The sequence below is a fragment of the Vanacampus margaritifer genome, chromosome 15, assembly GCF_051991255.1.
Source record: "Vanacampus margaritifer isolate UIUO_Vmar chromosome 15, RoL_Vmar_1.0, whole genome shotgun sequence".
Lineage (NCBI taxonomy): Eukaryota > Metazoa > Chordata > Actinopteri > Syngnathiformes > Syngnathidae > Vanacampus > Vanacampus margaritifer.
In genome coordinates this window covers 16,687,876-16,715,798 of record NC_135446.1, presented here as the reverse complement: position 1 = coordinate 16,715,798, position 27,923 = coordinate 16,687,876, and the positions used below count along the sequence as shown (strand labels likewise).

Sequence of the window (27,923 nt, the reverse complement as noted above, 5' to 3'; positions counted from 1 at the left end):
ACCTCGTGGTTTGCTCTCTTTCTCAACCAATCACAGCAGACACATCAGAGTGCTAGCTCAGCCTCATTTCTAGTTTAGCATTTGATAATTGTTCAGTGTAATTTGTAGTCTGCTTTTTAAACTGTATGACTGACATAGCATGTAGCGTTAGCCAGGTTTAGGATAGACAATGTTGTAGCGACATCTTGTAGCTTAGCTCAGTCAGTCAACTCATGAGCTAGCTTAGCCTTAATGAGTAGAACTAACATCATGTCAAGTTGTAGTGCTGTACTAATACTGCTTCTGTTTTCATGGCGTGTTCAAGTTGCGTCTCGACTTCTGACCCGTTGCCCCCTCCGCTCTCTCTTTCTTGTCCTAGGAGGTGACATAGTCTTGCCCATTATAACGGTGGACTCGATAAACCCCCCCTCCATGGCCACCCGCTACCCAGTAATCCCTCCACCCCTCACCACTTACCGCCCCTTCCTCACCTTACTCGATACCACCAAAGAGTCCCTCCCCTTGCCCAACATGCGCCCCCCCTGCCCCATGGAACAGGAGGACTGCGAGGAAAACGTGGAGGTGTCCGCGTACGGCTCGGGCGAGATGACCGAGTCGGACGACGAGGACTATTATAAAAACTCGCCCTTGGTCACCGACAGGACCGTCCTGCCGCCTCCCCCGGGGGCGGAGGGCCAAAACCCCCGAGACCGCCATTTCTCGCGCCTCCCTTACGACCACCGCCCGCCCGCCTCCTCCACCCCCACGGCCGACCCCGATCAGCTCAGCCCCCGCGTCAAGGGGGCGGCCGGCGGCGGCAGCGGCAACAACATCCCGGCCGGGAAAATGAACACTCGGGATCAGGTGCTGCTGCCGCCAGCCCAGCCCTCGTCCGACCCGGGCCACCGCAGAGCGTCGGGAATAACCTACCCTCCCGATTTCCCCCACGTTCCCACTCCAGACCCCACGTCCCCCGAGAGAGGTCTACCGGGCGCAGTGGAGGTGCAGCAGTCCAGCAGCACCACCGGGATGGTGGTGGGCATCGTGGCGGCCGCCGCCCTCTGCATCCTCATCCTGCTCTACGCCATGTACAAGTACCGCAACCGGGACGAGGGCTCCTACCAGGTGGACCAGAGCCGCAACTACATCAGCAACTCGGCCACGCAGAGCAACGGCACGCTGGTGAAGGAGAAGCCGCCGAGCACCGCCAAGACGGCTCCAAAGAACAAGAAGAACAAAGACAAAGAGTACTACGTTTGAGGGAGCGCCGGCCACGACACGCGGAGGCCGCTCGCGTTTGGGAGAGAGAGAACGAGAGAGGCGGGAAATGCCACATCGCTACCATCTTAACCGACGGCAGAGCTCAGTCACCTCTCGACGTTTCCTGTGCCAACAACCGATTGGGTTCAGTTACTTCTCCAGTACTGTATAGAAACACCATCAGTATCCTCGATATCAGTATCCAGTGCCACGTCCTCGCCATCTCTCTCCTCTCTCTCGCTCGCCCTCCTGCCATGTCTACGGCGCTCAGCAGATGGCGCCACGCGAACTCTGCCGTGTTTCAAGCATGTAGTATTCATCGAGGACAAAGAAATTAACTTTTTCTTTCCGTGGAGTTGTGAGATTAAAAAAAAAAAAAAAAAAAACTAAAACATAGTAGCAATTCACGTGCGATGCCGCCGCGGAAGATTTCAGACTAGGATGGCCAAAATTCCCCTCGGACGTCTGTGTCGTGTTTCTGGCACCCCCTGGTGGGCCAGTGGAAAAACTGTCTCTACAGCAACCATCAAAGCGAGGGGGGGAGAAAAAGCTCGCCAACCAGTCGACCTCTGCTCTCTAGGGACAGACACGGAGAGTTGGCCGAGACAGTGTAGCTTTGACTCTGTTGACGTCCGAACCATTTCACCGCCTGAAATCCGCAGAGGCTGCCCAGGTCAGGAACCGCGCGGCGGTCACTCTCTTGGTTTTGAGAAAGGACCGAATGGGAATTCTGCGGCGGAGAGCGAGCCCCGAAGGGCCTCCCCGGAGCCTGAACGGACTGAAGAGCAGCCTTTGCGGTTCTTTGTCAGCTCCCCGGAAGACGGGAGTTATCAAGTACTCTAGTGTTCCAATTTTCTCAGCTCTATTAAAAGAAGACAAATGTACCAAGATAAGAAAAAAAAAGCCGAAAAAAGTTTGTGAAATGTCTAAATATTTGCCATCACAAAGAGAAATGTGTTCCCTTCCTGACGATCATTCCTGTTTGCTAAAAGAAGAAAAAAAATGAGGAAAATCTTTTTTTCTTGTTTTTGGGTTTGCCTTTGGTAAATTTGGGGTATGTACTTGTTCATCATGCTTAGTCAAATCTATTTTTTTTTGGGTCCTGCGATTTGTTTCTTTTCTCCGTGTGTGGCAGATTGTATGTCCCTTTCTCCACCCTACTGTTTTCTAATGATTGCTTTTCTATCTCTTTGTGTCTGTATACTGACAGACCTGCGCCATCATTCCGCTGCCACTTTTTATTTCCGTACTCTCCGCCTCACCTCATACTCCCCCCCCGATATCTCCCCCGTTCTTTCTAAATGTTATTGTAAAGTGTTCCAGTGAGATGACTCTAAATATGTGTACATTAACAGAGGGAATACACTTGGTTATATACTTCTTACTTCCTGTGTGGTGCACTTTTTTCCCCCCCATTCAATGCAATATAAACACAATAGTTTGCTATCAAGGTAGGTTGTAATAACGAGGTTCTATTTTTTACTGGGCTGGCAGTGAGTGAGTTCAAGGTCATTTTTTGCTAATTTTAAATAATCTAACTGATTTTTATTATCATTTTGGCAACGCCGCTTGGGCAAAGTGCAACTTGCAGGTCTAATAATAAAGCATATGCAGAATGTAAAATAACGCCCGTGAATAGTCACATTGTTGGCGTATAGTTTTTTTCAAAGCAGTAGAAAAACGAGTGCTGCGAGCAGAGATGAGAGAGGGTTTGCGTCTAGGTCATCCCTGGACTATTTTGGCCTAGTTACCATGGCGACCACCATCCTCGTCCTCGTGAGAATGTTTTGGATGAATGCAAATACAGACGCAGTATTGTCCACACCCCAAAGATGAAGAGCTGCCTAAGCCCTGTGCAAAGACCCATTCGATACAAACAGGGCCAGCAGATAACTCACACTCCACAGAATACTATTATGAAACGATACATGAAGAACAATACCAAAAAATAATAAGCACATCAGTGTCAACTGATTCACTGCCATTGACGGCTATAGACGTCAAAAATTAATTTGAAGTATTTTTATTAGTTTAACATTTTTTCTACTTTTGTTAACAAGAGTATGAAAACCTAGAGAAAAATGATTGTACATTTAGAACAGATATAACATTTGTGATTAATCGTAAGTTAGCTAGTGCAGTCATGCAATTACGAAAAGAAAGAAAAAATCGCCTGACGCCCCTAATTTTTAATAATCTTTTTTTTTTCGTTTTTTTTTTAAAATAAATTTTAATTATTTTTTAAACATTTTTAATAATCTTTTCTTTAAAAAAAAGAAAATATTGTTTTTAACATTTAAAATTAGCATTTGTAATATTTTTTTCTTTTTTTAATTAAAAATTATTTAAAAAAAATAATAATTAAAATTTATTTTAAAAAAACAAAGAATTTTTTTTTTAAATTAGGGGCGTGAGACGATTAAATTTCTCATTAAATTTCACGCCCCTAATTTTTAATAATCTTTTCAAAAAAAATTATAGAAATTTAAATTATTTTTTAAACATTTTTAATAATCTTATTTTTTTTAAAAAAAAAAAAAAAAAAAGATTATTAAAAATGTTTTAAAAAAAATAATTACAATTTCTTTTTTTTTAAACCAAGAAAAGATTAAAAATTAGGGGCGTCAGGCGATTCCAATTTTTAATCATAATTAATCGCATGACTTCACTAGTTAAATCACAATTAATCACAAATTTTATGTTTGTTCTAAATGTACAATTAAAAAAAATCTAGGTTTTCATACTCTTGTAAACAAAAACGGGGGGGGGGGGGGATTTTAAACTAATAGAAATAGTTCAAATGAATTTTTGACATCTATACCGTGAAAAAGATGCAAAAATTCTAATGTATTTTTCAGCCTTTCTCTTTAGGGAAATGCACTTATTCCACGTAGTGTGAAAAAGCTTCTCTGAATTACTAATTTATAATCAGCAGTTGCTTCAATGCAATTTAAGTAGGCAATACACCAAGTCAGCATGACTTCATGACAACATGATACTTAGATAATCAAAAGTCCTCAATAGATGCCTTTAAGTCTAAAAGGGTTGCGACGTCGCCAAACAGCAGTGGGTGAAGCTTGCTTGACTGGAATAAAAAGCAACAATTCCCGCGGTGAGCCAAAGCAGTCATCATGACCTGTCAGCAGATGGCGCTAGTGTGCAAAGTAAGTAAACTCAACCGGCAAGTGAACACACGAACAAATGTTTGTCTTGCCGTTGACACCGTTTCTAGGACATCATTTTTGCTTGTTACAAGATTTGCACTTAAGGGACACGCACTGATATGTATATATTATTGGATAGCCGATAGGCCAAGACTTTTGAAGCCGCCATATTACTAGAAACAGCATGATTTATGATGTTTTAAATTTGTTAAACAAGAGGACTTCAGACATTTTATAACTTGCCTTAAATACATGTATAAATGATATGCTTAATGATGTTTACAGGGGGAAACTTGGATATCTTTATTAAAGGGTTATATCTGTAATTCAACAAAAGATGCCTCTGGCAGCTCTAATATTGGGGTCTAAGGAACTGAGCGATAAAAAGACTTGTTAAAAAATACGCCATTGCATTAACTGGGGTTAAATTGTTATTTTAAGAACGCCTTATACATGTTTTTTTTTGTAAATGCATTCATCTACATGTTTATCTTAAAAAATATATTTCCTCGCATCATGTCCACTTTCTACTAAATAATGCCTTACACAGTACATGTATTTTTCTTTAAATTATAATAATAATACCAAAAAAAAAACTTTCTACACATTTACTGGGAAAAATGCCATAATAATGTTGGTTTGTGGATAATGGCATGTAGTAGTAGTAGTAATATTAATAATCAGATCAATAATAACTACACATTGTTCTTTGGCTCAACTTCTTCAAGTCGTTCTACGCGGGACGTTACAAGATTTGAAATCAAATAAGAGGTCTGACTCATTTATCTGTGGTTATTGTTATATCGCGATTCACCACGTTGGAAACACTTCCGCTGGGTGAAGTGGCATCCTCCGAGCCAAGCCAGTCACACGGCTATCCCATGTTTTGCTTTATTTGGCAGCACGTTCAACCCGGTAATTACCTGTTAAGCCTCTCCTAAGGAAGCGGGTCAAGAGCAGAAGACGTGCACAAGAGATCAAGAGTAGGAAAAGAGAAACAACACTGGACACAGTCCTGCTTCCTTTTCTCACACTGGCGGGGGGGCACATAAAGGTAAGGACATTTTAGACAAGTGTAAGCTACAGGTAACACATTTAAAAAAATAAAAAATAAATCTCTTTTGATTCAGCATGTCCAAGGCAGGAGAGAGAACTACATCCACTACTTCCGCAGACTCCACTGCAACTGATGGGTACGTTTCATTCGTGACGTTCAAATGATGTGCACGCACGCAAAAAACATGAGCGGTCACCCCTAGTTGTGTTTTGGTCCAGCAATAGTGAAACGGCCTCGTCTCATGCGTCCCCATCGGGCTCGGTGTCCGGGACGCCGAAGAAGTCCTCCAAAAAGTCCAAGAAAAACAACGAGAGTATGAACAAAGTCTACAACTCTGTGCTGAACAGTGTTTTCGGCGCTGTGAGTAGACGACGTTGTCTTTATATTCATGCACATAAATGTATATGACTGTTGGTGTATGATTCGATTGTTTTAAACATGCGCACAGATTAGTCATGTGAAGTAACCAAGTACAAATACTTTAGAGTTTTCTAATCCTGACCTTGTCAAATTAGGCTAATTATTTAGAAGATGACTGCAAAACGGGGGAAAAATAAACCAAGAACTAAAAACTGTCTAATCTGAAGAAAAAAAAAACTCAAATTAGGTATTTTTTCCCTGCTGTTTTCATTAGCTAATTTAGCTTCTTCTTCTTTTTGTCAGTTCACATTAGCAAACCTTATACCATGATGCATTTAGCTACATCTTTAAATCAGTATTATTGTTACCATTCTTCTTTTTCTTTCTTTTTTTTATCAGAAACTTGTATTTAAGTAACTGTATGAGTATTTTCGCCACCTGTGCACAAATATCAGACATCAGGGTGGTGTCAAGCAAGCAGCGCGCGGGCTGATCCGTGTAAGACTGCTGTCTGCAGCATTAGCTGCCGCTTAACGCCACACTTGGTTAGCTTCAGTGAAAGGTGATTTCAAGTTGCTGTGAGGAGTATATGCGCGTGATCTATGCCACTGAATGTATAAGCATGTGAAAAATGTTGAAAAATGGTGTTGATTTCTTCCTACAGGAGAGAGAATTAGCACAAGGCGAATTAGATGGTAAGTCTCACTTAATCAAATATACAAAAACTTTTTTTTTTTTTTAATAATCTGGTTGCTACCTGAATGTCACGTGAAAGGTTATCCAGGGCCGCTGTATTTTGGAAGTTCTCCCGCATCACCGGCCCAATTAAAGTTTTAGCGGCGCTAATCCGTCGTTCCTGGAAGCGCTCTCAAGGTTATCGCCTTGTTTTTTTTTTTTTGCAGAGCTGCAAGAAGCCTTCAAGGAGTTCGACTACGACCAGGACGGCTACCTGAACTACAAAGACGTGGCTGAATGCATGAGGACCATGGGGTACATGCCCACCGAGATGGAACTGCTGGAGATCGTGCAGCAGATCAAAATGAGGAGTAAGGCCACAAATGCGCTTGGCACACTTGAGCACGATGACATGTAGCGGGTTTTATACTGCTGTGTTCCTCCTTAGTGGGCGGGCTCATGGACTTTGAAGACTTTACTGAACTAATGGGACCCAGAATGATGGGCGAGACTGCGGGCATGCTGGGACTTAAAGAGCTCCAGTCAGCATTCTTACAGGTGGCCTTCTATCATAAACCGCAACATAAAAAAAAGAATAATAATAATAAAAAAAGGGGGGGGGAGGGGAAAAATCATGAAAAATAAATAAATAAATAATAATAAACCGCAACATTAAAAAAAAGGGAAAGAAAAGGGCAAAAAAAATAAAAATAATAATAATAAACCGCAACATCAGCCAAATATCGCTTCATGTCACTTACGCCATCTTGTTGCCGTCTTGCAAAAAGTTTGACCTGGACGGAGACGGGAAGATCACTCAGGACGAGATGAAGGAGGCGGCCAAAGGCCTCCTGGGGGAGAAGCTGAAGAAAGGAGAGCTGGAGGAGATCTTGAAAGAGTTGGACATAAACGCCGATGGAAATATTGACTTTGAAGGTGAAAGTAGCACAAGTTGACCCTTTTTTGCTTTTCACTTACATCAAGTTGTTTCTCTGCTCTTCCTCAGAGTTTGTCATGATGCTCTCCATCCGCTAGAATCCACTTCTGCAACAATAATTGATCAACTGTTCATAGTGCAACATACACAGTATCGTGTGCCTAATTGTGATAACTGAAAGAATGGAATGCAATTTGATGTAACGTGTAAATAAAGTTAAAGAAGGTTTAGTATGTTTTGCTATTTTAATAAAGAAATCCAAACAGTCTTTTTCCATTTTGACTTCATGAAGAAAAGAACACAAGATTCTACTCTTCTCGCATGAATCTTTATTCCACAACTCTTTATATCTTATTGTTAAATAAAAATGCAAATAGCAGTGTAAGATTTCATTCAATAAATTAGTTCATAGTGCAGCTCAGAGCTTTGTCCGGTCAACAGTGGAATGTGGCGCATACTTCCAAATCGACATGCATTCATCAGCTCCAAATAATATCTGCATAATGCCTGGAAAGAATGCAAATATTTAAAACAACAAGGCTAAGCAGCGTTTCACACTATTTCTGTGGCACTGCAGTCACTCAAATCACATTAAAGGTCAAGTCCTAGTTGTAGTTTCAAATAAGGGCAGCAGGGGGCAATATTTTACCCACGCTGTTTTTGTTCCACTTTGCCCTTGGTCTCTCTTTTCCATTCTACTTTCAGTCCCGGGAATTGTTTGAAAAATGGATCAAAACATTAGTCGGGGAGTTCGTCAACAAACTCCGCCATGATGTCATGCACCCAAATGTCGCTATCTTGCTGCGAGGTGTCCACCAGGAAGACGGTCAGCTTCCTGTCCCAGGCGTTCGCCGCTTCCTGCGCCGCCTCAAGTTGGGCCACCAGGGGCTTCTTCTCCACGTGGTTCCTGAAGACCATGGCGGCCTCCTCGGACCACTGCCTCGTCTTCACTCCTGAGGGCCGAGATGATCTATTTGGGTAAAAGGGAACGTGGCCGCTTGGCGCTTACGTCAGGTTTTGGCCTTGACACTCACCGGCCAGCTGAGCGGTGATTCCCTGGAAGGGAAGCTGTCGGAACTCCTTGTTAAGCGCTCGGAGCTGCGTACAGTTGACAAGCTCATGCTTACCGTAGTCCAACTCGTAAATGGACACCAGCCCGTTGGTGAGAACCCCCTTCACTAAAACCCGATACCAGCTGCACAATCGGAGGAGCGCACACATTTAGAGAGAGTTCTAGCGTTAGGCCTGAGTTGTCGAGCTCTTCAACTCACTTGTTCTCCACCTTAGCAGCGTAGATATGATTGTTCTGCACGTTCAAAGGTTTTTCTTCGCTTTGGTTGTAATAGAGGATCATCTCCCCCATCAGCACCACCAGTTTGTACATATCCCTCCAGGGCTGGAGGACAAAATGGCCTGGATGGCACGCCACTGATATGTATACGTCCATGTTGTTTCCTGGAAGTGAGAAAAAAAAAAATCTGCATCAAGTCGGAGTGAGGTGATTAAGTGTAATTTAATGAGAAATTTAATCACCTCACGCCCCTAATTTTTAATAATCTTTTATTCGTTTTTTTTGACATTTAAAATAATTTTTTAAACATTTTTAATATTTTTTTTTTAAAGAAAAGATTATTAAAAATGTTTTAAAATATAATTAAAAAAATAATAATTTAAACGAAGAAAAGATTATTAAAAATTAGGGCCGTGAGGTGATTAAGTGTAATTTAATGAGAAATTTAATTACCTCGCGCCCCTAATTTTTAATAATCTTTTCTTCGTTTTTTTTAAAGACATTTTAAATAATTTTTTAAACATTTTTTATATTTTCTTTTTTCTTTTTTTTTAAAGAAAGATTATTAAAAATGTTTTAAAAAATAATCAAAATTTTTTTTTTTAAAAAACGAAGAAAAGATTATTAAAAATTAGGGGTGTGAGGCGATTAAGTTTAATTTAATGAGAAATTTAATCGCCTCACGCCCCTAATTTTTAATAATCTTTTCTTCGTTTTTTTTAAAGACATTTTAAATTCTTTTTTAAACATTTTTAATATATATATTTTTTTAAAGAAAAGATTATTAAAAATGTTTTAAAAAATAATCAAAATTTTTTTTTTTAAAAAACAAAGAAAAGATTATTAAAAATTAGGGGCGTGAGGTGATTAAGTGTAATTTAATGAGAAATTTAATCGCCTCACGCCTCTAATTTTTAATAATCTTTTCTTCGTTTTTTTTAAAGACATTTTAAATTATTTTTTAAACATTTTTAATATATATTTTTTTTTTTTTTTTAAGAAAAGATTATTAAAAATGTTTTAAAAAATAATTACAATTTTTTTTTTTTAAACGAAGAAAAGATTATAAAAAATTAGGGACATCAAGCGATTAAAATTTTTAATCATAATTAATCGCATGACTTCACTAGTTAACACACAATTAATCACAAATTTTATATTTGTTCTAATTGTACAATCTAAAAAAACTTCTAGCTTTTCATACTCTTGTATCAAGTCGGGAAATTCTGAACTCAAAAGTGAATGGAGATGATGACCTGCAGGGGGCAGTGTTAACAGTGGCGGCAGCTGGTAAGTGAACGAGGGGACTGACTGTGCCCCAGGTGGGCTGCTGGCGGTTCCTTTGGGTCCGGAAGGAACTTTTCGAAGATGAGGCTTGGCTGCGACCGAAGCCGACTTGGGACTGCCGTTGGTGATGTCACCGCCGCTCGATGTCTTGGTGGGTGCGGTGAGTGTGGAGATCTTGATGGGACTGCGAGAGTAATAACCAAAATAACAGGAATAAATTTAAGTGGAAGAAAAGTTTTTTTTGTTTTTTTTTTCAAAAATGTTAAAGTTGACCTGTGGCTTGTCAGGTAGACGTCGGGTTTCTGTTTGAACAAGTCCGAGCGGGCCATCTGGTGGTTGAGACTACAGGCTGGGTCGTGGAAGTTCTTGTCGGTGAAAAGGTGAACGTAGACGCACTGTTTGCTTTTGTCCACCTCGGCCACCTTGAGGTGCAGATTTAGCGTGCGAAGAGAGATTTTATAGACAAAGCATGAACATTTTCATAAGCTAATTAAGACTAAAGAATGACCTTTATGCTGCAGTCGGTGGTGTTGAGAACTTTCTCCCGAAGCCACTGGACAGTATCTGGAGTCCAGGATCCGACGCTGACAGAAAGTTCTGCCAGGCAACACTTGACAGCCTAAACACAGATTAAGGGAATTGCTTATTCCCCCATCACTGTTTTTTTTTATTATTATTATTATTATTATTATTCATGCCAACCTGTGGTGGGATGGCCATGATGTCACGAAGGAACTTTTGCGGAATCTCCCTGAGCTCAAACACTTCGACGGAAGCCTGGACTCCCACGTCGAGGAAGAGGATGTCCAACACTCTGCTACCGTGTAGATTTGTTATCTAAATAGATAAAGCAAATAATAAATGGAATGCAGTTTTTTTTAATATCTTCAGAGTGCCCAATTTCTTATAAATAAATCTTACTTCCACGCGGGACCATTTGCCTTTGTATCGAGCCACGCATCCTTTGCCGCAGAATGGCCTGGACACCAAGAACTCTGACGTTACCTGGGAGAAAATTCGAATTATAATTATAATTATAATATATGCTACTCAAGATGTGGAAGTGATCCGGGCGTTATGTTTTCTTTGCAATGCCTCCGCATGGTTAAAGCCGTGTTTACCTAAACACTGGCGGTGGCAATGCACCGCTCACATCCTAAGTGGCTTTGGCGAAGCATCAAATCCAGATTATCAAACTAATCTCAATCTGTCCACTAATTTGAGACGGCAAAGACACATTCACAAAAGACTTCCGAGGCTGGAACGCCTTTAAAGCCTGGAACGAGCCGTAGTGGAGTCAACATTTTTGACTGGCAAATATTTTTTATTAGCAAACAACATTTGGATGTATTCGCAAATGCGTTTCAATGTACTTGTAGGCTAAATGCTAAAAAAAAGTATTTTTTCCCATAATGCCACGGGATATTGATTTAGGCATGCGCTTTTTTTTTTTTGCATTTGCAATTAACAAGTAAACAATGTTTGATTGAAATTTGTTATGTCTGCAGTGCATGATTTCCATTCAGCATTTTTTCCCATAATACCATTAGTTATTGACTTGAGTACAACCAGTGGCATCATGGGAAAAAAATGCTGAACTGATATCACGCACTATACGAATAAACAATGTTTATTTGTCATTTTCGAATGTATTAGTATATAGTTACGGAAGCGTATTGCATTCACTTGAAAAAAAAAAAAACAACTCCTGTTTTTCTGACTAATTTTTTTAGGGAGCTTTGGTTTTTTTGGAGTATTTTATTTTAATGTTCTGTTTTTCTGAATTTTCTTTTCTTTTTTATTGAATTTTTTTTTCTGTCCAAAAAAAATTCTGAAAAACAGGGTGAAAAAAAATATTCAAAAAAACTGGGGAAAAAAAATCCGAAAAACAGGCTGAAAAAAAAATATTCAAAAAAACAGAAAAAAAAAATCCGAAAAACAGAGCTGGTGTTCTGTTTTTTAGAGTAATTTTATTTTATTTATTTTTTTACATCTGAACTCCAAGTGACTTGTTGCAGATTCGCTAATAGCGGAAACAGACACTTTCCCGCATACCTCCATATGCAATAAGATGGTCATGTTTGCTTACTGGCTCTCAATAAAGGAATGAATGTGTATACTGTACTGTGGTTTATTCTCTAATCTCTGAGGGAAAACCCCTTTAAAAAAATAATTATTTTATAAAACAGGGAAAAATTACTCAGAAAAACTGAAAAAAATAGTCAGAAAAACAGAGGAAAATATATATCTTTTTAAAAAAAATAAAAAATACTAAAAAAAAAAAGGGAAAAAAATTCAATAAAACAAAAAATACTCAAAAAAACAAAGCTAGCCCCAAAAATTATTCAGAAAAACAGGACTTTTTTTTTTCAAGTGAATGTTATACACTTCTGTATATAGTAGGCCAAATGCAAAAAAAAATAATGTTTATAGCATTTAGCCTACAATTACGTTTAAATGTATTTGCAATTATGTTCAAACAATATTTGCCAGTCAAAAATGTTTGCTCCACATTGGCAGTTCCACAGGAATACATGAACAAAGTATTCTTTAACTTTATAAAAGTATCATCATTTGGCCAAGATGTTAAACATCATGTTAACCTGCGAGTGGAAATATGTCTCGATGTTCTCGAGGATCTCTTTGAGTTTGGCGAGACCTCTGGAGGGTATCTGGCAGTAGATGGTCCCATCGGAGCAGACGCTGGTGACGGTCACGTTCATGTAAGCGCTGTCAACCTGAGGGATGCGACCAATGAGCCTTAGCGTGTTGTACTTCCATACAGAGCGCGTACAAATTCTTCCTTTGACCTGCAGGGGGCTGCTGAGGCTCTTGTCCTGCAGGGCTTTCATGCAGGCGGCGTTGATGTTGACGTCGTCATCCTGCGACGTGTCGTACAACACCATCAAAGGCGTCTGCCCTCTTTGCAGGATTTCCGCCAAAAGGATCCGGCCGCTCGCCATCGACTCCAATGTCTTCAGCACGGCGGGCTCCCGACTGAAGGGCTCCAGGCCTGGACACATAAAAAATCCATAATGGATGCTGGATATTGATTAGCAATGGAAGGGGTGCATTTTCTGTTCCTTGTCCTTATGATTTCGTCTCACCTGCCAGTCTGCTCTTGGTGGCTTGGAAAGGTAGTTTTAAGAAGTTCTCGTGCAGCTCAAAAAGTTTGGCTTTGCTGACAGCTTCTGAGAAGCCATGATCCACAAAGTGAACCTATAAATCCACAGGGGGGCGATTAAAAAAATTGGGATGTAAACTCTTCAAAGTGACATTAAAACCCTGGAGAACCCACGGGGTCAAATTTGGCCCCTATAAATTCTGCCACTCAAATAGCAAAGACCTTTTTTTTTTTTTTTACAAATTTAACTTCAAAAGTCCACAGTGCCACTTCTGACCCCTGCATGGGGCCATCTAGTGGATGAATATTGCACTTACATGAGCCAGAGTGGTGGTGACAAGATGGCTGGCAACAAACATGCTGTTTTGTTGAGCTGGAAATCAATCCAAACAAAACCATCTTCTCAGCAAACCATCAGATGGTAAAATTCTGTTTTTTTTTGTTAATCTATTTCATATCATGTTGCAAAATGCTTAAGAGTATGTTTTATATATATATTTTGATAAATTAGCAACTCTGAGCTAGTTCAAAAAAAAGGGTTAAAATTGAAAAAACATATATTTTGGTGTTCAGTGAACTTATAGCAGTCATTTAATGTATAATTCATAATTTTCCAAAGGAGAAAAGGGTTCTTGGGTTCTCCAGGGTTAATGTGCTGGAAAACAGCGCTGGAGAAGCTCTCACCTTCACCTTATCTGCCACGAGCTCGCACACCTGCGTCCTCAGAACTTCCTCCTCCTCGGTTTTGACGGCCACAAGTTGGCCCGGCGACGGAGATGAGCAAGGCATCGATTTCTGCTTGCTGTAAAATTCCCTCATTTCATCCTCCATGCGCTCCTGAGCCCGCGAGTAGCTCTCACCGATGTACCTTCAAACACAGGAGGACACCGTGTGAGCTGTCAATGAAATCTGCCTCGAACCTTCTCATGTACCTCAAGACGACTTCGTTGGTGTTTGCGGCTTCCACCACCAGCACAGAGGGATACTCCTCTTTGGGGATCTGCAGGGGAGGTACCGAGTGATCACATGGTTTCTTCCCCGCCTCCTGCTTCACTCTCTGCTCTTCTTCGCTGGCCAACGAGCCTCTCCTGTTATAGTTCTCATCTTCTCCTCCTCCTCCTCCTCTTCCTCCTCCTCCTCCTCCTCCTCCTCCTCCTCCTCCTCCGCCACTGCTGCTGCTGCTCCTCCTGTACATGATGGCCCTCTTGGGGTTGTCGGGCATCGGGTAGTCGACGGTGCAGATGTCAGAGAGGAGGTGAAGGTTATCGAGGACGTGGCCGGGAAGTTTGGTCTGATCGAACAAAAAAAGCAAAACGATACATGAATGCAAGCTTCATGGTGTTTTGTTTTTTTTTCTCTCTACTGACTTTTGTTTTTTTTCTCTACTGACTTTGTAGGTGTCCTGAAAGAGTTTAGGCAGCGCGTGAGCCCACAAGCCGTTGGGGTACTTCAGCAGCAGTTCCTCCAGCTTATGCTTCAACTCGGGGCTGAGAGAAGCGGGCGAAGAAGGGGGGCTGGGGGACGACGAGGACGTTGAGGGAGGAGGGTGCGAGCCGGAGCGTTTGAGTTGGGGTCTCTGGCGGTCGGGGGACTGCAAGGGCTTGTTTGATGGGGGGCGAGCGGAAGCGGGGGCGGATGCGCTGGTCTGCTCCTTGGCGGGGTAGAGGAGCAGCTCGGATGGGTTGCTGCTGCATGTTCGCTCTACCTGGAAAAAAATAAAAAAATAAAAAATGATTAGACGATATTAGGCTGATTATATTGTGGGATGACATTTTCAGAGAACTTACAGTGCATATGTGTTTCCAGGTCTCCAGATCTCGGAGGGCCTCGGCTGGCAGGTTCTGTTTATAAAGCTCTTGGTAGATCTGAGGCAGCTTGGAAACCCAGAAGCCGTTGCTGTACTGGGACAAGATGTCCTTGATGCAGCTCTGGACCTGCTGAGGGTTGTAGACTTTGCCAGAATCCAAATTCGCATTTAAATGTGAAGGTGCTGGAGGATGCAAGTGCACAAGAGGATAAAACTGGTTTATGATGATGATGTTTTTTTTGTTCTTGGTGAGATCAAACAAAGTGATTGGTGATCAGACTTACGACTTGTCAGCTGGGAGTTTCTGGAAAGGTGAGCTTGTACCTCCTTCTGAAAGCGTGATGGGAGTGTCATCCTCTTTTCCGACCTGGACGGGACGGCACCTTAGTCTTAGTCTTAGTCTTCCAAAATTAGCTAGTACTGGCTACGTGTCACATCGTGAGGAGCCCACACCTAAAAGTCAGTACGGTTTTAGCGCACAAAATTTTAATTTACAGATGCAGGACAGCATCAACATCAAGTTGCATTTTTTTTCATACTACGTTTCTATGGTGATGAATTTAGTACTTCCTGCGACAGAACCAAATGCATGATAGAACTCGCCCGCTGTCTCAATGAAAGATCGAGAAGGCTCCATTAGATTTGCTGATTCACTCTGTATTGGTTTAGATGCTTTAATCTACCAGAGAATAGAAGGGGATTAGGAAGGTTTACCCCCCCCCCCCCCACCCCACCCCGACAATGCATTGGGCTGGGACCAGGACGCCCCATTGTGCCGCCGAGGGCCGTGGTGATGTCAGTTGTTTTTTTCCCCAATGAATAGGAAACTGTGGCTGGAGCCGATTCCAGAGAGCCGCGTGTGTATTTACCTGTTGGCGGTGTTCTGATTGGACATCTTCGGCTGTTGTGTCCCCGTCCTGCCCTCCGTCTGTCCGTCCCTCACGTCCCTTGACTGTCTGAAGTCTCCATGTCCGGAGCCTCGGCCGCCACCGCCGCCTCTGCCGCCGCCTCGTCCGCGGTAGCTCGGTTGCCTCAGGGAGGTTTGAGGTTTCGCTGCGTCGAAGCACACGCGCGCACACACACACACACACACACACAGAATGCTGAGACGAGATAGTATTGGATTGGAGGGCACGTGTCAAACAGGAGACACCGGAGGTTAACTATCAACAGTACACTTTTCATTTAAAGCTCTTCCTCCTATATATTACAATACCCCCCCCCACCCCCGCCTTAACATATATTGCCCATATTCCTCACCTAGATTTATTCATTCCTGTTCAGTGACTGTAGGTGTGCATGCGAGTCTTATTCGACCAATCTAGGGAGCCCGCAATCGAGTCACCGTGATCAATAAACACAATCTGCTTCTCCATTTGATCTCATTTAGCATCTTTTCCAAATGCTTCTAGAGTCAATCAATCATCAGGCACGCATACGTAAAGCAAATTGTTCAATCCTTACAGACGGGAATCACGTCAGCAAACTCACAGTCTGAGGTCTTACTCTCCCTGAATAACAAAATCGCAGGTGCTGAAGGAGCGATGGAGAGGCTGATGCATGAATCAGCTGCGGTGGTCTCGCGGGGAATTCTCAGCCTTTTAGGCTCACTGGCTCCTTTTCGACCACATGCTCAAGCCCTACACCGGCATTGTGCTGCGTTTCTTTTTTTTTTCCTTGAATTGCTGTCTCGTCCTCTCCCCACCACCAGCTTCTCTGACTCCGAGAATATTCTGCAGACTCACACACTCTAGTGGAGGCGCTGCAAACGATAGGACCAAAGGAACGTCTGTGTCGCATGGTTATGGATCTGACTGCGCTACCACAGATATTAGAGGTTTTTTTCGGGGGGGGGGGGGGGTGGTGGTTATGAAGCATATTAATTTTTGTGTGTATAATTAACAAATATCACACAAACACTTGATTTTAAGTTACACAATGCCTTCTGTTTTTGTTCTGTCCACAATATAAAAAGCTCGGATCTGATCTGAAGTTTAACCATAAACCTAAAAAAAAAAAACTTGGATTATACCATTAAAGACAAGCAGAGCTGTTGGTTTAACCCTCATCTGGGTGTTCACCATGTGGGGTCGCCCGGTCTTCTTGGAACCACGCTGGCGAGTCATCACCTTGGCAACATGGGCCGTCTCTTTGTCCACAGAGGCAAAATACACTATCTGTAGACATACGACAAACGCTATTAGTAATGACTGGCTACTTTGATCTGTGAGGATGTGACTGAGCTTCAAGGCTCAGTTTTCTAAATCTTCTAAGTGTTCTCCTACGACCGGATTAGACCGTTTGCAAGCAACCTCACACCTCTCCTGAGCGGCTGCGTTCCACGCGAACGACCGAGGGCATGCTGGTCAGGAGGGTGTCCAGATGGTTGTGTCCCATCTGTTTATGTGGAATCTGTTCACCGGTCAGTTCCTTGTACTCAGACTGCAGACGGGATAGCGACAGTCCACCCTTGTTGGCTTGGAGGATGACCCTCAGCATTTTTTTCACCAGCTCGCCGTCAGACATGGTCTAAATTAACAAGTGCAAAAATACACAAGCAGAAAATGTTCAAACCGGTCCATGAAAGGTTAAATGTTAGCGTTTCACATATACATATATATATATATATATATACTGTATTCTTTTTTTATTTGAACACTATTAGAATTACATGAGGTGGAAGCCTATTTAAGGTGGTGCTTTTTATGAAAGCATTTTCAAGAACGTAATGGGAAAAACTAATAACTTTCCACATTTACGCTTGTGTGGCTATAGGAAGAAATTAGAACTTCGATCATACTGTTGTGCACGCGAAAATGAAACTTTGAGAATGACGTAACGTGTCACACTTCAGCTCCACGCCCTAGATTAGACACTAAAAAAACTACAGGATTTGGATACGTTTTCCTAAATTTTGTTTTTGTGCGAGTCTAAAACAACTTAAATTAGTCGCAAATATTTATGCATGGTCTGCCTCGTTCACGATAAACATTATTATAACATAATACCGGAACGCTTAAATGGCAGGGAATTTAAATTCTTCCTGCCACAAATGGTACAGTGGCAAGTTACTTTGGGAATTGTTCAGAAAACCGGAACCAACCAGATCTTTCCTTCAAAAGAAAACTTAAAACGGCTCTTCTTTTTCTTCCGGTTTGAATCCACGTAACTTTATTTTGAAATCAAAACAGGAAGTTAAATTCTAACTTTGTTAGCTTGAAAATACCACCCTTATAATGTTAAAAAAAAAGAGTAAACAGAGAACCAAAAGCACTTTCAACAACAACAAAAAGTCACCGTAACTCACTTTCAAAGTGTTTCCACCTTTCGCCCAACAGTTCCAAGTTTGACAGCTCAGGTCCAGCCGCTGTCGTGACGCGATGTCACCACCACGGAGCTGCCCGGCCGAAGCTCTGTCTGGAGCTGTTGAGCCGGTGTGTGTGGCTGCCAACCGCAACAAGCACTGCCTCTCCTCCGCAGCCTGATTGGTCAGTTCAGCCTGGGCCTCGGGACCATGACAAATGGACGTGCATAGCGCACAACACATCTACTACTGACGAAAACAAATTATTATAGTTTAAATCACAATTGTAATTATAATGCTTATTGGTTTGAGGAAACGGATACACCATTGAAAAATAATGTCATAAATGTGCATAGTACCTCTACTGACTGCAAGAGGGCGCGTTTTCAAACTGTGCTAGTCAGTCAGGCCACCAGTAAAGAAGACATTTAACTCTTGTTAAATAAATCATAATTTCACAATTACATAAAATAACATGTAGTGGTAATAGACCAGGAAAACTGTCGTTATATCTCTCTTTAAAAAAAGAAAATAAAGAAATACAGCGCCCACAAACAAACCAGTCAGTAACAGTACTGCAGTTCCTTGATTGGCACTCCATGCCAGCAGGTGGCAGTAATGCGCACCAAACCCATCAGTTAAAAAGAAGGGCCACAGAAGAAGACGAGCAAGGAAAAGACCAAGGAAAAGAAGGAAAAATAGCAACAAGAAGCTGAATCAACATTCCGAGGAGATACACCTAAAGGTTGTATTTTAAGCGTAAGTGTGAAGAGGCGTAATTTAAAACTGCTAGCGTCTCGAATACATCCTTATTTAATTAAACAATAGTCATGCGTTACATTAACTTGACATTAGCATAACAAGGATAAATACTAATCGAGGAGAGGGATATGATTAGAAATGTGATTCTGAACGTCAACAGACATGGCAGCTGTCGTATTGTGTGTGTAAATTGGATTTGAGCTATATTTAATGTAAACCGGCACTTTGGTTCATGACGGGTTAGTAACACAACCTAGCTTGCCTGGAATATCTGCCAGAACATGTGTTTTTCGCTGTCGGTAAGTCTGTCACTTCATTTTTAATTTCGTGAAAGCGTTGTCAGCTGACCTAACAGACAGACAGAAAATAAAATGACACCAAATCCACCGAGCATGGATAAACGGGACAAAACGGGGGTGGATCAACCAATGGGCTACAATAATGGTCATTGCCATAACGGTATTATTGGTTTCTATAACTATAACTTCCGTTGGCCCTGTATAAATAATCTTGAATTAAAAGTGGCATCCTCTAGTACTGTCACCTAACCTTTTCAACAGCTGTTTCAATATTGACATGGGAAATAAATATCTCTCCCTCCCTTTCCCTGTTACTCTCAGTTGTGACGTTTAGTGATGCATAACATAGGCCCCTCCTTTAAATGCTTGTCCTTTTCCGTAGAAAGGAAAAGCATTAAGAGCAAAAAAAACAACACTTGGAGTTTTTTTGTTTTGTTTCTGGAACCACTATTTGTTTAATTTAATTTTCATAACAATGGCTATGGGAAGGAGACATTCTTATACGCCCCAGGTAAGTTACTTCAATGCTAACATCAATCTATTGACTACATAACATCAGCCCTGACTAAAACACAACATTTCATAATTTAGAATTGAAATATTTAATTTGGGAAACTTACCGTATTGAAGTGCGAGTCAGCTCGCTGTATGTCTTCATGTGTGTGAGAACGTAAATCTGGTTACTGTAGAGAAAGAGAAAATTAAGCAACTTTACCCAAATTTAATTCATACAAGTTTATGAATAATAGTTAACTATGTTTTTGCTCCTGTTTTTATGAAGAAAACCCTTTTCTATCCTATTTTCTCCCCTGTGGTTAAAGTCATCCGGCGCCATGAGTTAACATGACTTGCTTTGTTGTGAATGGGAGTCTTTGTATGAGCTGGGGCAAGTAAAAGACAAAATTGTATGCCGTCTTCTGTGGTCCGTAACATGTGACTAGGAAAAGATGTTTGCACATCTTTTTCTGACCAAACTTTTGAAGGCAATGGATCAAAATGATATCAATAGTATGAAACTAACCAATATCACTAATTTCATCACTTCTAATGATGCGAAATGTATATTAACTACATTGGTGTCTGTTTGCTTTCTGTTCTCCTTTTCCAAAATCCATCAGTTCAGCAGCCCATTGATAAGCAGAATGAGCAGCGGGGGAACTATAGAAAGTGGAAAACCTCCAAAGGTTGCAAACATTGACAGAAAAAAATATTTTAATAAGGAACGATAAAGCATTCCATCTTAATACCTGCCGCCCTCTCTTAGATTGGTTCTGTAGTGGAAGTGATAGGAAAGGGTCAGCGTGGCACTGTCGCCTTCATTGGAGCGACCCTCTTTGCCTCCGGGAAATGGGTGGGTGTCATCCTCAACGAACCCAAAGGCAAGAATGACGGCACTGTGCAGGGGAAACGCTATTTCACCTGTGAGGAAAACCATGGAATATTTGTCAGACAGACTCAGGTTTGTAAAATGTAGATTCTGCAATTTATGCCTGATAAAAAGTGAACATTAGTATTGATTTGCCGTGTGTTTGCATCGCTCCATATGTCACGTGCAGATCCAGGTGGTGGACGATGGCTCGAGTGCAACATCTCCAGACACTCCTGAGTCCGGCGCTTCCAGGATCCCTAAACAAAAAGGTGGCCATTTTGTGTTCATGCATTCATTCATAGAGCCTTACAAGTTATAGTAAAATCATCTCTTGAAATTTGATTTTGTTTTTTTTTTCACCAGATATATCAGAGACCCCCAAAACAACAAAACTGGTATGTGATCATCATAAAGAGCAAGATTTAGAAGTCCATCATTTAACAATTAAACACAAAGCACTTGGTTTCATTTTTTTTTCTAGGCCCCAATAAGCGCAAAGAAGGTAGACATGTTCTTGACAGCCTTATTTTTCTGTTTCACTTTGTGTAAACTGCATTTATATAACTTTTAACATTCTTAATCTCCTCCCTTTAAAAAAAAAAAAAAAAAAGGCAAACGCAACATATTTTTCTTTGGTCACTCAGTCTTGCACAGAACTGCATTGTTTTTGCATGTGCACGTTTTGTTGTGTTTTTGTGAACGCATGCACGCATTCTGTGCGAGATTGTGAGGCGTTCCTCGCACTTTGGCAAGTTGCATGAGGTGACATGTTACTATTCTTCTAAGTTGTGGCAGTGACTGGGTCTTTTTTTTTTTTTAACTAACATTCAATATACACTCTTATGGTTTGCTGTTCCTGTGTTGCTAATCTCTTATCTTGCGACGCTGGCTGTGTGTGCGCGTTCCTACTCTCCTCCAGTCCTCTACCCGTCGTTCTGCCAAGGTGAGATAATGGTGGAACTATATCTTTTCAAGGATTCACTTTGAAGGGAGGAAGTGACACTGATTTGTCTCCATGCATTGTACACGACATATAGCAGGCTACCTTTTTGATACATGTAGTAACACGTTCTTTATGATGGTACTGTGGCAGTGGACCACACCAAAGCGTCTGGCATCAGCCATTTCGCTCCCCTCCCTCTTGGTACATCCCCCGAGCCGCTCCAGGCTGCCGCTCATGGTATGCTCCGCCACGTCACGTATCACGGGAAGTGGTGAAGTGTATGGTCCATGGACACGGGTGTATTTGGCCTGTTTGGCTCAGTGGTGCGATTTACTCATGTAGAGGGCACGGAGGGGTGGTGAAATATTGAGACTATATCCAAATAAAATGACGAATGTAATGATTTTTCGAACACACCTTGTTTTGTCAGGCATCTCGTGAGAATCTGTCATCTGGTGATGTCAGTGAAGTGGGCCTATCCCCCCACCAGGGTGCGCTTGGTGCTCCTATTACTCCTCAACTTGGGCCTCTGACAGAGGTAACCGCAACTTCGGCTCCGGCTACACCGGGCAAGGTGGGTCACAGAATTACGCTGGTCAAGATTTGTTTAATTTTCTTTTAGGTTCATCGGAAACGATCCCAACCATTTTATTCACACTAAGTCTTGTGCATCTTCCTTACCTGTGTGCTTCTTCCAGGAGGAGGAATCACTGCGCGTGCAGGTCAAGGACTTGGAGGAGAAGCTGGAGACACTGAAAATCAAGCGCACGGAGGACAAGGCCAAGCTGAAGGAGCTGGAGAAGCACAAGATCCAACTGGAGCAGCTGCATGAGTGGAAGACCAAAATGCAGGAGCAGCAGGCCGAGCTACAGAAAAATCTCAAAGAAGCCAAGAGGGTGACATCAATTATGACAAATATTGGTTGACTTTGGCGTGCAAATAATGAAAATGTGGATTTTTAAACCTAAGAGGATCGACAATCGCTCCGTTCTTGTTCCTCCAGGAAGCACGTGATGCTCAGGAGGCGAAGGACCGCTACATGGAAGAGATGTCCGACACAGCAGATGCCATTGAGATGGCCACTCTGGATAAAGAGATGGCCGAAGAGCGAGCAGAGTCGCTGCAGGTGGAGGTGGACACGCTAAAGGAGAAAGTGGAGGAGCTCTCTATGGACCTGGAGATCCTTAGACATGACATTTCAGAGAAAGGTCTGTTCTCTACAAGCTCCGTCACGCAAATGTCTCATCGTGGGGTGACACAAAGATAACGCGGTCTGTGTCTGTTTCTCCTGCAGGCTCAGATGGTGCGGCCTCCAGTTACCATGTTAAACAGCTCGAGGAGCAGAACAGCAAACTAAAGGAGGCCTTGGTCAGGTGAGTAGGTACGCAGAAACAACAGTTCCAAATGATCTTTTTCCTAAACAACTTTCTTCCTCAGGATGCGCGACCTGTCTGCCTCTGAGAAACAGGAGCACGTGAAACTGCAGAAGCAGATGGAGAAGAAGAACTCCGAGATGGAGACCCTGAGGACTCAAAGGGAAAAACTGCAGGAGGAGATCAAGCAGGCCGAGGCCACAGTCGATGAACTGAAGGAGCAGGTGAAGCTCGCGAAGAGATTCCAAAATGTGAAAATGTTCCGTGTCTTGAGTGTTGGTGTCGTTTACCAGGTGGACGCCGCCCTGGGATCAGAGGAGATGGTCGAGACGCTGACGGAGAGGAACCTCGACTTAGAAGAGAAAGTCAGAGAGCTGAGAGAAACCGTTACCGATCTGGTCAGTCTGGATTTTACGGATAGCATTCACAGCCAATCGTTCCGTGTCATCAAGTCATTGTTCTGCTTCGTTAGGAGGCGATCAACGAAATGAATGACGAGCTTCAGGAGAACGCCAGGGAGACGGAAATGGAACTGAGGGAGCAGCTGGACATGAGTGGAGCGAAGGTCCGAGAGGCGGACAAGAGGGTGGAGGCTGCCCAGGAGACAGTGGCTGATTACCAGCAGACCATCAACAAATACAGAGAGCTCACCAACAGACTGCAGGTGGGTGCGCATCACAGATGGGCGCACTTACCGTACCGTGGCCGCTCCGACCTTGATTTGGTTTTGTACACCAGGAGGCCAACAAAGAGCTGATGACCCAGCAGAATGAAAGTAGTGAACAAGTGCAACAAGCTCCCGCGGAGCTGTTTGACTTCAAGATCAAGTTTGCAGAGACAAAGGCATACGCCAAGGTAGGTGAAGGAAAGCTGAAGGAAAGTTGCTTGCGCTAAACAATTATCTGCGTCTTTCAGGCCATCGAGATGGAGCTGAGGAGTATGGAAGTGGCTCAGCTGAACCGGGAAGTGGCTCTTCTTAAATCCTTCATGCCGGACTCCTTCCTTCGTCACGGCGGAGACCACGACTGCATACTGGTGCTCCTGCTCATCCCCAGGATCATTTGCAAGGTCATTTAAAACAAGCGCACCTTCACACTGTTTGCCGTGTCCATCCCGTTTACGTAGCATACGCACTTGAACCCTCATAGGCCGAGCTCATCAGCAAACAGGCGCAGGAGAAGTTTGATTTGAACGGGAACGTGGCCCAAGGCGCGACACTGAAAGGCCCACCAGGAGAACAACGCAGTTTTGCCTCTGGACTCGTGTACTCCCTTAGCTTGTTGCAGGCCACCTTGCACAAATATGAACAGTAAGCCACAAAGTCGTCACGTCACAACATTTCTGCATCAAAACCGAAAGCGCTTATGAATGGAGTCTGTCCCGTCTGGTTCCAGAGCTTTGAATATGTGCTCAGTGGAGGTTTTCAAGCGCATGGGCACGCTCTACTCGGAAATGAGCTTTCACGAGCGCTCTCTGGATTACTTCATCGACCTGCTGCACAAAGACCAGTTGGATGAGACCGTTCAGGTGGAACCGCTGACTAAAGCCATCAAGTATTATCAGGTAACAAAACTTGCTCTACGTTTTAGAAGCATCCTCTTCCTTGATAATAGAATCTTAACAAGTCCGTTTTGCTGTGCGCCCTAGCAATTGTACAGTGTTCATCTGACGGACCACAAAGAGGAGTGCACAGTGCAGCTGTCGGACCACATTAAGGTACCAGTCGGTCTTTAGTGGCACAATTCAACATGTGATCCTTGAAGAAATTTTAAAAGCAGGTTTCAAAGCATGCCAAGTCAATTCACCTTCTCACCCTCAGTTTACCCAGAGCGCCCTGGACTGTATGGGAGTGGAGGTAGCCCGTCTGCGCGCGTTCCTCGCACCGGGTCAGCAGAACTCGACTCTGGCTGTCGTCCTGAAGGACCTCGACACGTCCTGCTCAGACATCAAGCAGTTTTGTAAGAAGATCCGCCGTCGAATGCCTGGAACCGATGCCGTCGGGACCCCAGCTGCGCTCAGTTTTGGACTACAGGTAAGAAAATACACAAACTCAAAATGAGGCTTAATTACAATACTGAAGCCAGAACGTGTGTGGCTTTTTTGTTTATCAGATGTCTGAGGCGCTGACCGATTGCAGACGGCAGCTGACCCGCGTGGTGGCGGTGCTCCAGGAGGTGGCGGCAGCCGGCGCTCAGATGATCGCACCGCTGACTGAGCAGGAAGGACTGAATGCGCTCAAACTGGAGGATACGATGTGTCAGGCTGTGGAGCAAGTAGGGAAACATTTCAAAGATTCACTTTCAACCAGGAAGTGGGTTCAAGAAGTTCTTTTGTCCTTCACACAGGTGTATGGCGCTCATGGTCTTAATGGCACCGAGTGCCTGCGTCAATCATGCAGCGCTATTGTTGCAACTATGAACAAGATGGCCACCGCCATGCAGGAAGGAGAGTATGATGCAGACAAACCACAGGGAAAGGTATTTGTGTGTCCCTCGTGTCTTTTATGAGCCAGGACATTGTAGTCATTTTCGTCCTGTGATTCTCCCGTCAGAATCCTCCAGTGGAAATGAGAGCAGCCACGGTTAGAGCTGAGATGACTGATGCCGAGGGTCTCGGAGTGAAGCTGGAGGACAGAGAAGCAGCCATCAAGGAGCTCAAAAAGTCCCTCAAGATTAAGGTGGGAGGAGGTCGAAAAGGCTCGTTTGGTGCACAAGTTCAAGAATAAACATTTCTTTCTTGCAGGGAGAAGAGCTGAGTGAGGCCAGTGTCCGCCTGAGCATGCTGGAGAAGAAGCTGGACACGTCCACCAAGGACGCAGATGAACGTGTGGAGAAAATCCAAACCAAACTAGACAAGAATCTCGACCTGCTGAAGAAAAAAGAAAAGTGAGATGAACATTTTGTCTCGGGTGCCACCATGTGCACTCACGCTCAGTCACTAACTCGCTCCCTCGCCTTTTACAACGCAGGGAATTTGAGGAGACGATGGACGCTCTGCAAGCCGACATCGACCAGCTGGAAGCGGAGAAAGCCGAGCTGAAACAGCGCATCAATAACCAATCAAAGATGACCATCGAGGGCTTGCGAGGTGCGCCTGCTTCAGGAATGGCTTCCGTTGCTCAAGGGCCAGCAGGAGGTACGTTTGTAATATCTGAGATGAAGGCTGGATCACTTCAACTTGGAGTCACTGGGACTGTGTCCTCCTCCAGTAGGCATGTCTGCATCACTCGCAGGACCAATGCAAGTCGTGGACTCGCCTCTCCTCCAGCAGCAGCTTGACGCTCAGAGGCTGAGCATTAAACACCTCAAGACCGAAAACGTCAGACTTAAGGTAGAACTGAGATCAGTGTTTTCATTTTAGAATCCATCTTCTCTTCGCTTGACCAAGAGTGTGTTTGCCATATTCAGGCGGAGAAGATGAGTGCCCAGCTGGCCTCCCTGCCGCCACTTCGCCCCGCCAAACTGCGCCAGGTGTCCAAGGACAGCTCCATGCCGCCAGAGGGCCTGAATGTGGGCATCTACCGCCGGACAGACCAGCTGCTGACGACCCTTCTCAAGCTGAGCGCAGAAGTCAAAGTGGTGGACATCACTGGGAAGACGCCAGGTGTGTGGATACATCTGATTGCTTTTTGTTGTTGTTGTTGTTGTTTTTCTTCCTTCATAATGCCCAAGTATGTCTTCCTCCAGTCAGCGCCAGTGCCCAGCTGCTGGAGCAGACTGCAAGACTGCAAAATCTCAGCAACGCTCTCGTCAAACTCAAGGTAAAATGCATTTGGATGAGCAACACTTGAATGCGCATCTGAATATTTATCTTCTTATAGGGTGAAGTAGCTGAGCACGTTGTGTCCCATCAACCTGGAGCGAAAGCTGCTTCCGACTTCGCAACCTTCCCAGTCTCTTCTTTCGTCAAGGTGAGATCAAAAGTTCGACATACTCACGCGCGCACAAACTAACGAATCATCGTGTTCTCTCTTAGGCAAGAGAAGAGAAGAAGGGCGAGACCGTGTTTGTGGGCCGCGTCGCCATCCCTTGCACTCGTGGACAAGAACAAGTCCACCGCGTGGTCCTGTCGCAGCAGCAACTGCAACAAGTGCACCGCCTCCTCATGGTCTGAGGCAGCTTGTTGCTTCTTGTATTCCTGCTCCTACTTTAAATTTTTGTATTGTTAAGACGTGGTTAGCACTAATGGCACTAATAAAGACGTGATCATTTGGACAAGCACCAAATGATTACACACGTCAACATTTTTTTCACTCTTTCACTTTACAGGGGATGTTAGATCATTTAGCATTTATACTCTTCTTGTACCAAATATTTGTACTGCATGTACAAATCCTATAATAAAAAGTAACCACTTGTTCAACGAACCACTGGCAGTTTTTTTGCCTGTTTCTACTGAGCCTTAAAAAAAAAAAGGGGGAAAATGTTATTCACATGACTTATTATGACTGCTGTTGATAATGTGTAGTATTCAATTCACTTGGTAGTACTTTTAAATGTTCATGCATCGTGATTTCCTCATCTCAAACAATTCATTGAAACAAGCTAACAATGGTGGGTACACCACAACAAAAAATTGTCAACGTCATAAGCCCTTGAGCATCAATTACAGCTTGATGACGTCTCATGCAGTGTTCACAAGTTGACTAATTGACTGCATTCCACTCTTCCTAAAGGGCCAGCACTCAGGTTATTGAGGTTCTGGGGTGCAGTTTTGTACCTCTACACGGCGACTCTGCTGATCTCACGGGTTTTTAATAATAATGATGCCACCTCCATGAGCTGCAGCATTGTCGTTTGTGAATTTTGCCGTTAAGCTCCTCGTTAGAGAACAGCAACTTGTGCAAAAAGTACTAAAACATTTAACAGTTGGACATGTGCACTCAAAAGCTTAGAGAAGGTCACATTAAATTTGCCTGTAAAGATTTCAATG

At 43.2% G+C, this 27,923-nt stretch overlaps 4 protein-coding genes across 14 annotated transcripts in view; 3 read left to right on the top strand and 1 right to left on the bottom strand.

Moving 5' to 3' along the window:
• The window catches only part of nrxn2b (neurexin 2b), a 363,379-nt gene extending 360,756 nt beyond the window's left edge, over positions 1–2,623 (top strand). For all 4 annotated transcript variants that reach the window (XM_077544145.1, XM_077544146.1, XM_077544148.1 and 1 more), the window contains one exon: positions 359–2,623. In XM_077544145.1, the coding sequence (XP_077400271.1) occupies positions 359–1,239 (881 nt within the window). In that variant the 3' untranslated portion in view covers positions 1,240–2,623. The remainder of the gene's footprint in view (positions 1–358) is intronic.
• Positions 2,624–5,289: 2,666 nt separating this feature from the next.
• Positions 5,290–7,700, top strand: LOC144034947 (calcium-binding protein 5). The gene is made up of 8 exons (XM_077544159.1): positions 5,290–5,457; positions 5,534–5,596; positions 5,679–5,820; positions 6,485–6,515; positions 6,723–6,866; positions 6,944–7,053; positions 7,284–7,431; positions 7,502–7,700. Exons 2-8 carry the CDS (start codon positions 5,535–5,537, stop codon positions 7,528–7,530), a joined length of 666 nt encoding a protein of 221 aa, XP_077400285.1. The 5' UTR covers positions 5,290–5,457; position 5,534; the 3' UTR covers positions 7,531–7,700.
• A 46-nt stretch (positions 7,701–7,746) lies between these two features.
• On the bottom strand, positions 7,747–18,405 carry tdrd7b (tudor domain containing 7 b). 3 transcript variants are annotated; one of them, XM_077544156.1, is made up of 20 exons: positions 18,249–18,405; positions 17,261–17,470; positions 16,974–17,118; positions 15,811–15,994; positions 15,226–15,308; positions 14,922–15,124; positions 14,525–14,839; positions 14,067–14,425; positions 13,819–14,002; positions 13,118–13,229; positions 12,821–13,023; positions 12,614–12,748; positions 10,932–11,015; positions 10,713–10,847; positions 10,519–10,629; positions 10,284–10,432; positions 9,980–10,194; positions 8,704–8,887; positions 8,467–8,627; positions 7,747–8,385 (listed from the first exon to the last, which is right to left on the bottom strand). In XM_077544156.1, exons 2-20 carry the CDS (start codon positions 17,465–17,467, stop codon positions 8,171–8,173), a joined length of 3,384 nt encoding a protein of 1,127 aa, XP_077400282.1. In that variant the 5' UTR covers positions 17,468–17,470; positions 18,249–18,405; the 3' UTR covers positions 7,747–8,170. The 3 variants fall into 3 exon arrangements, with proteins under 3 accessions (XP_077400282.1, XP_077400283.1, XP_077400284.1); XM_077544157.1 differs by having other exon boundaries at positions 13,825–14,002; XM_077544158.1 differs by lacking the exons at positions 16,974–17,118; positions 17,261–17,470; positions 18,249–18,405 and adding an exon at positions 16,433–16,753.
• A 479-nt stretch (positions 18,406–18,884) lies between these two features.
• On the top strand, positions 18,885–27,357 carry dctn1a (dynactin 1a). Of its 6 annotated transcripts, none has more exons than XM_077544151.1 (31): positions 18,885–19,004; positions 20,425–20,490; positions 20,571–20,765; positions 20,863–20,944; positions 21,039–21,070; positions 21,157–21,177; positions 21,595–21,618; positions 21,769–21,855; positions 22,049–22,192; positions 22,317–22,514; positions 22,622–22,826; positions 22,913–22,991; positions 23,056–23,215; positions 23,285–23,389; positions 23,464–23,655; positions 23,730–23,846; positions 23,907–24,059; positions 24,140–24,300; positions 24,386–24,554; positions 24,639–24,707; positions 24,811–25,023; positions 25,103–25,264; positions 25,337–25,468; positions 25,543–25,668; positions 25,734–25,876; positions 25,960–26,126; positions 26,203–26,321; positions 26,399–26,594; positions 26,678–26,751; positions 26,812–26,901; positions 26,967–27,357. In XM_077544151.1, the coding sequence occupies exons 2-31, from the start codon at positions 20,449–20,451 to the stop codon at positions 27,102–27,104; spliced, it is 3,795 nt and encodes a 1,264-aa protein (XP_077400277.1). In that variant the 5' UTR covers positions 18,885–19,004; positions 20,425–20,448; the 3' UTR covers positions 27,105–27,357. The 6 variants fall into 6 exon arrangements, with proteins under 6 accessions (XP_077400277.1, XP_077400275.1, XP_077400278.1 ...); XM_077544149.1 differs by having other exon boundaries at positions 26,200–26,321; XM_077544150.1 differs by having other exon boundaries at positions 18,909–19,004; positions 20,430–20,490; positions 26,200–26,321.
• Positions 27,358–27,923: the final 566 nt, after the last annotated feature.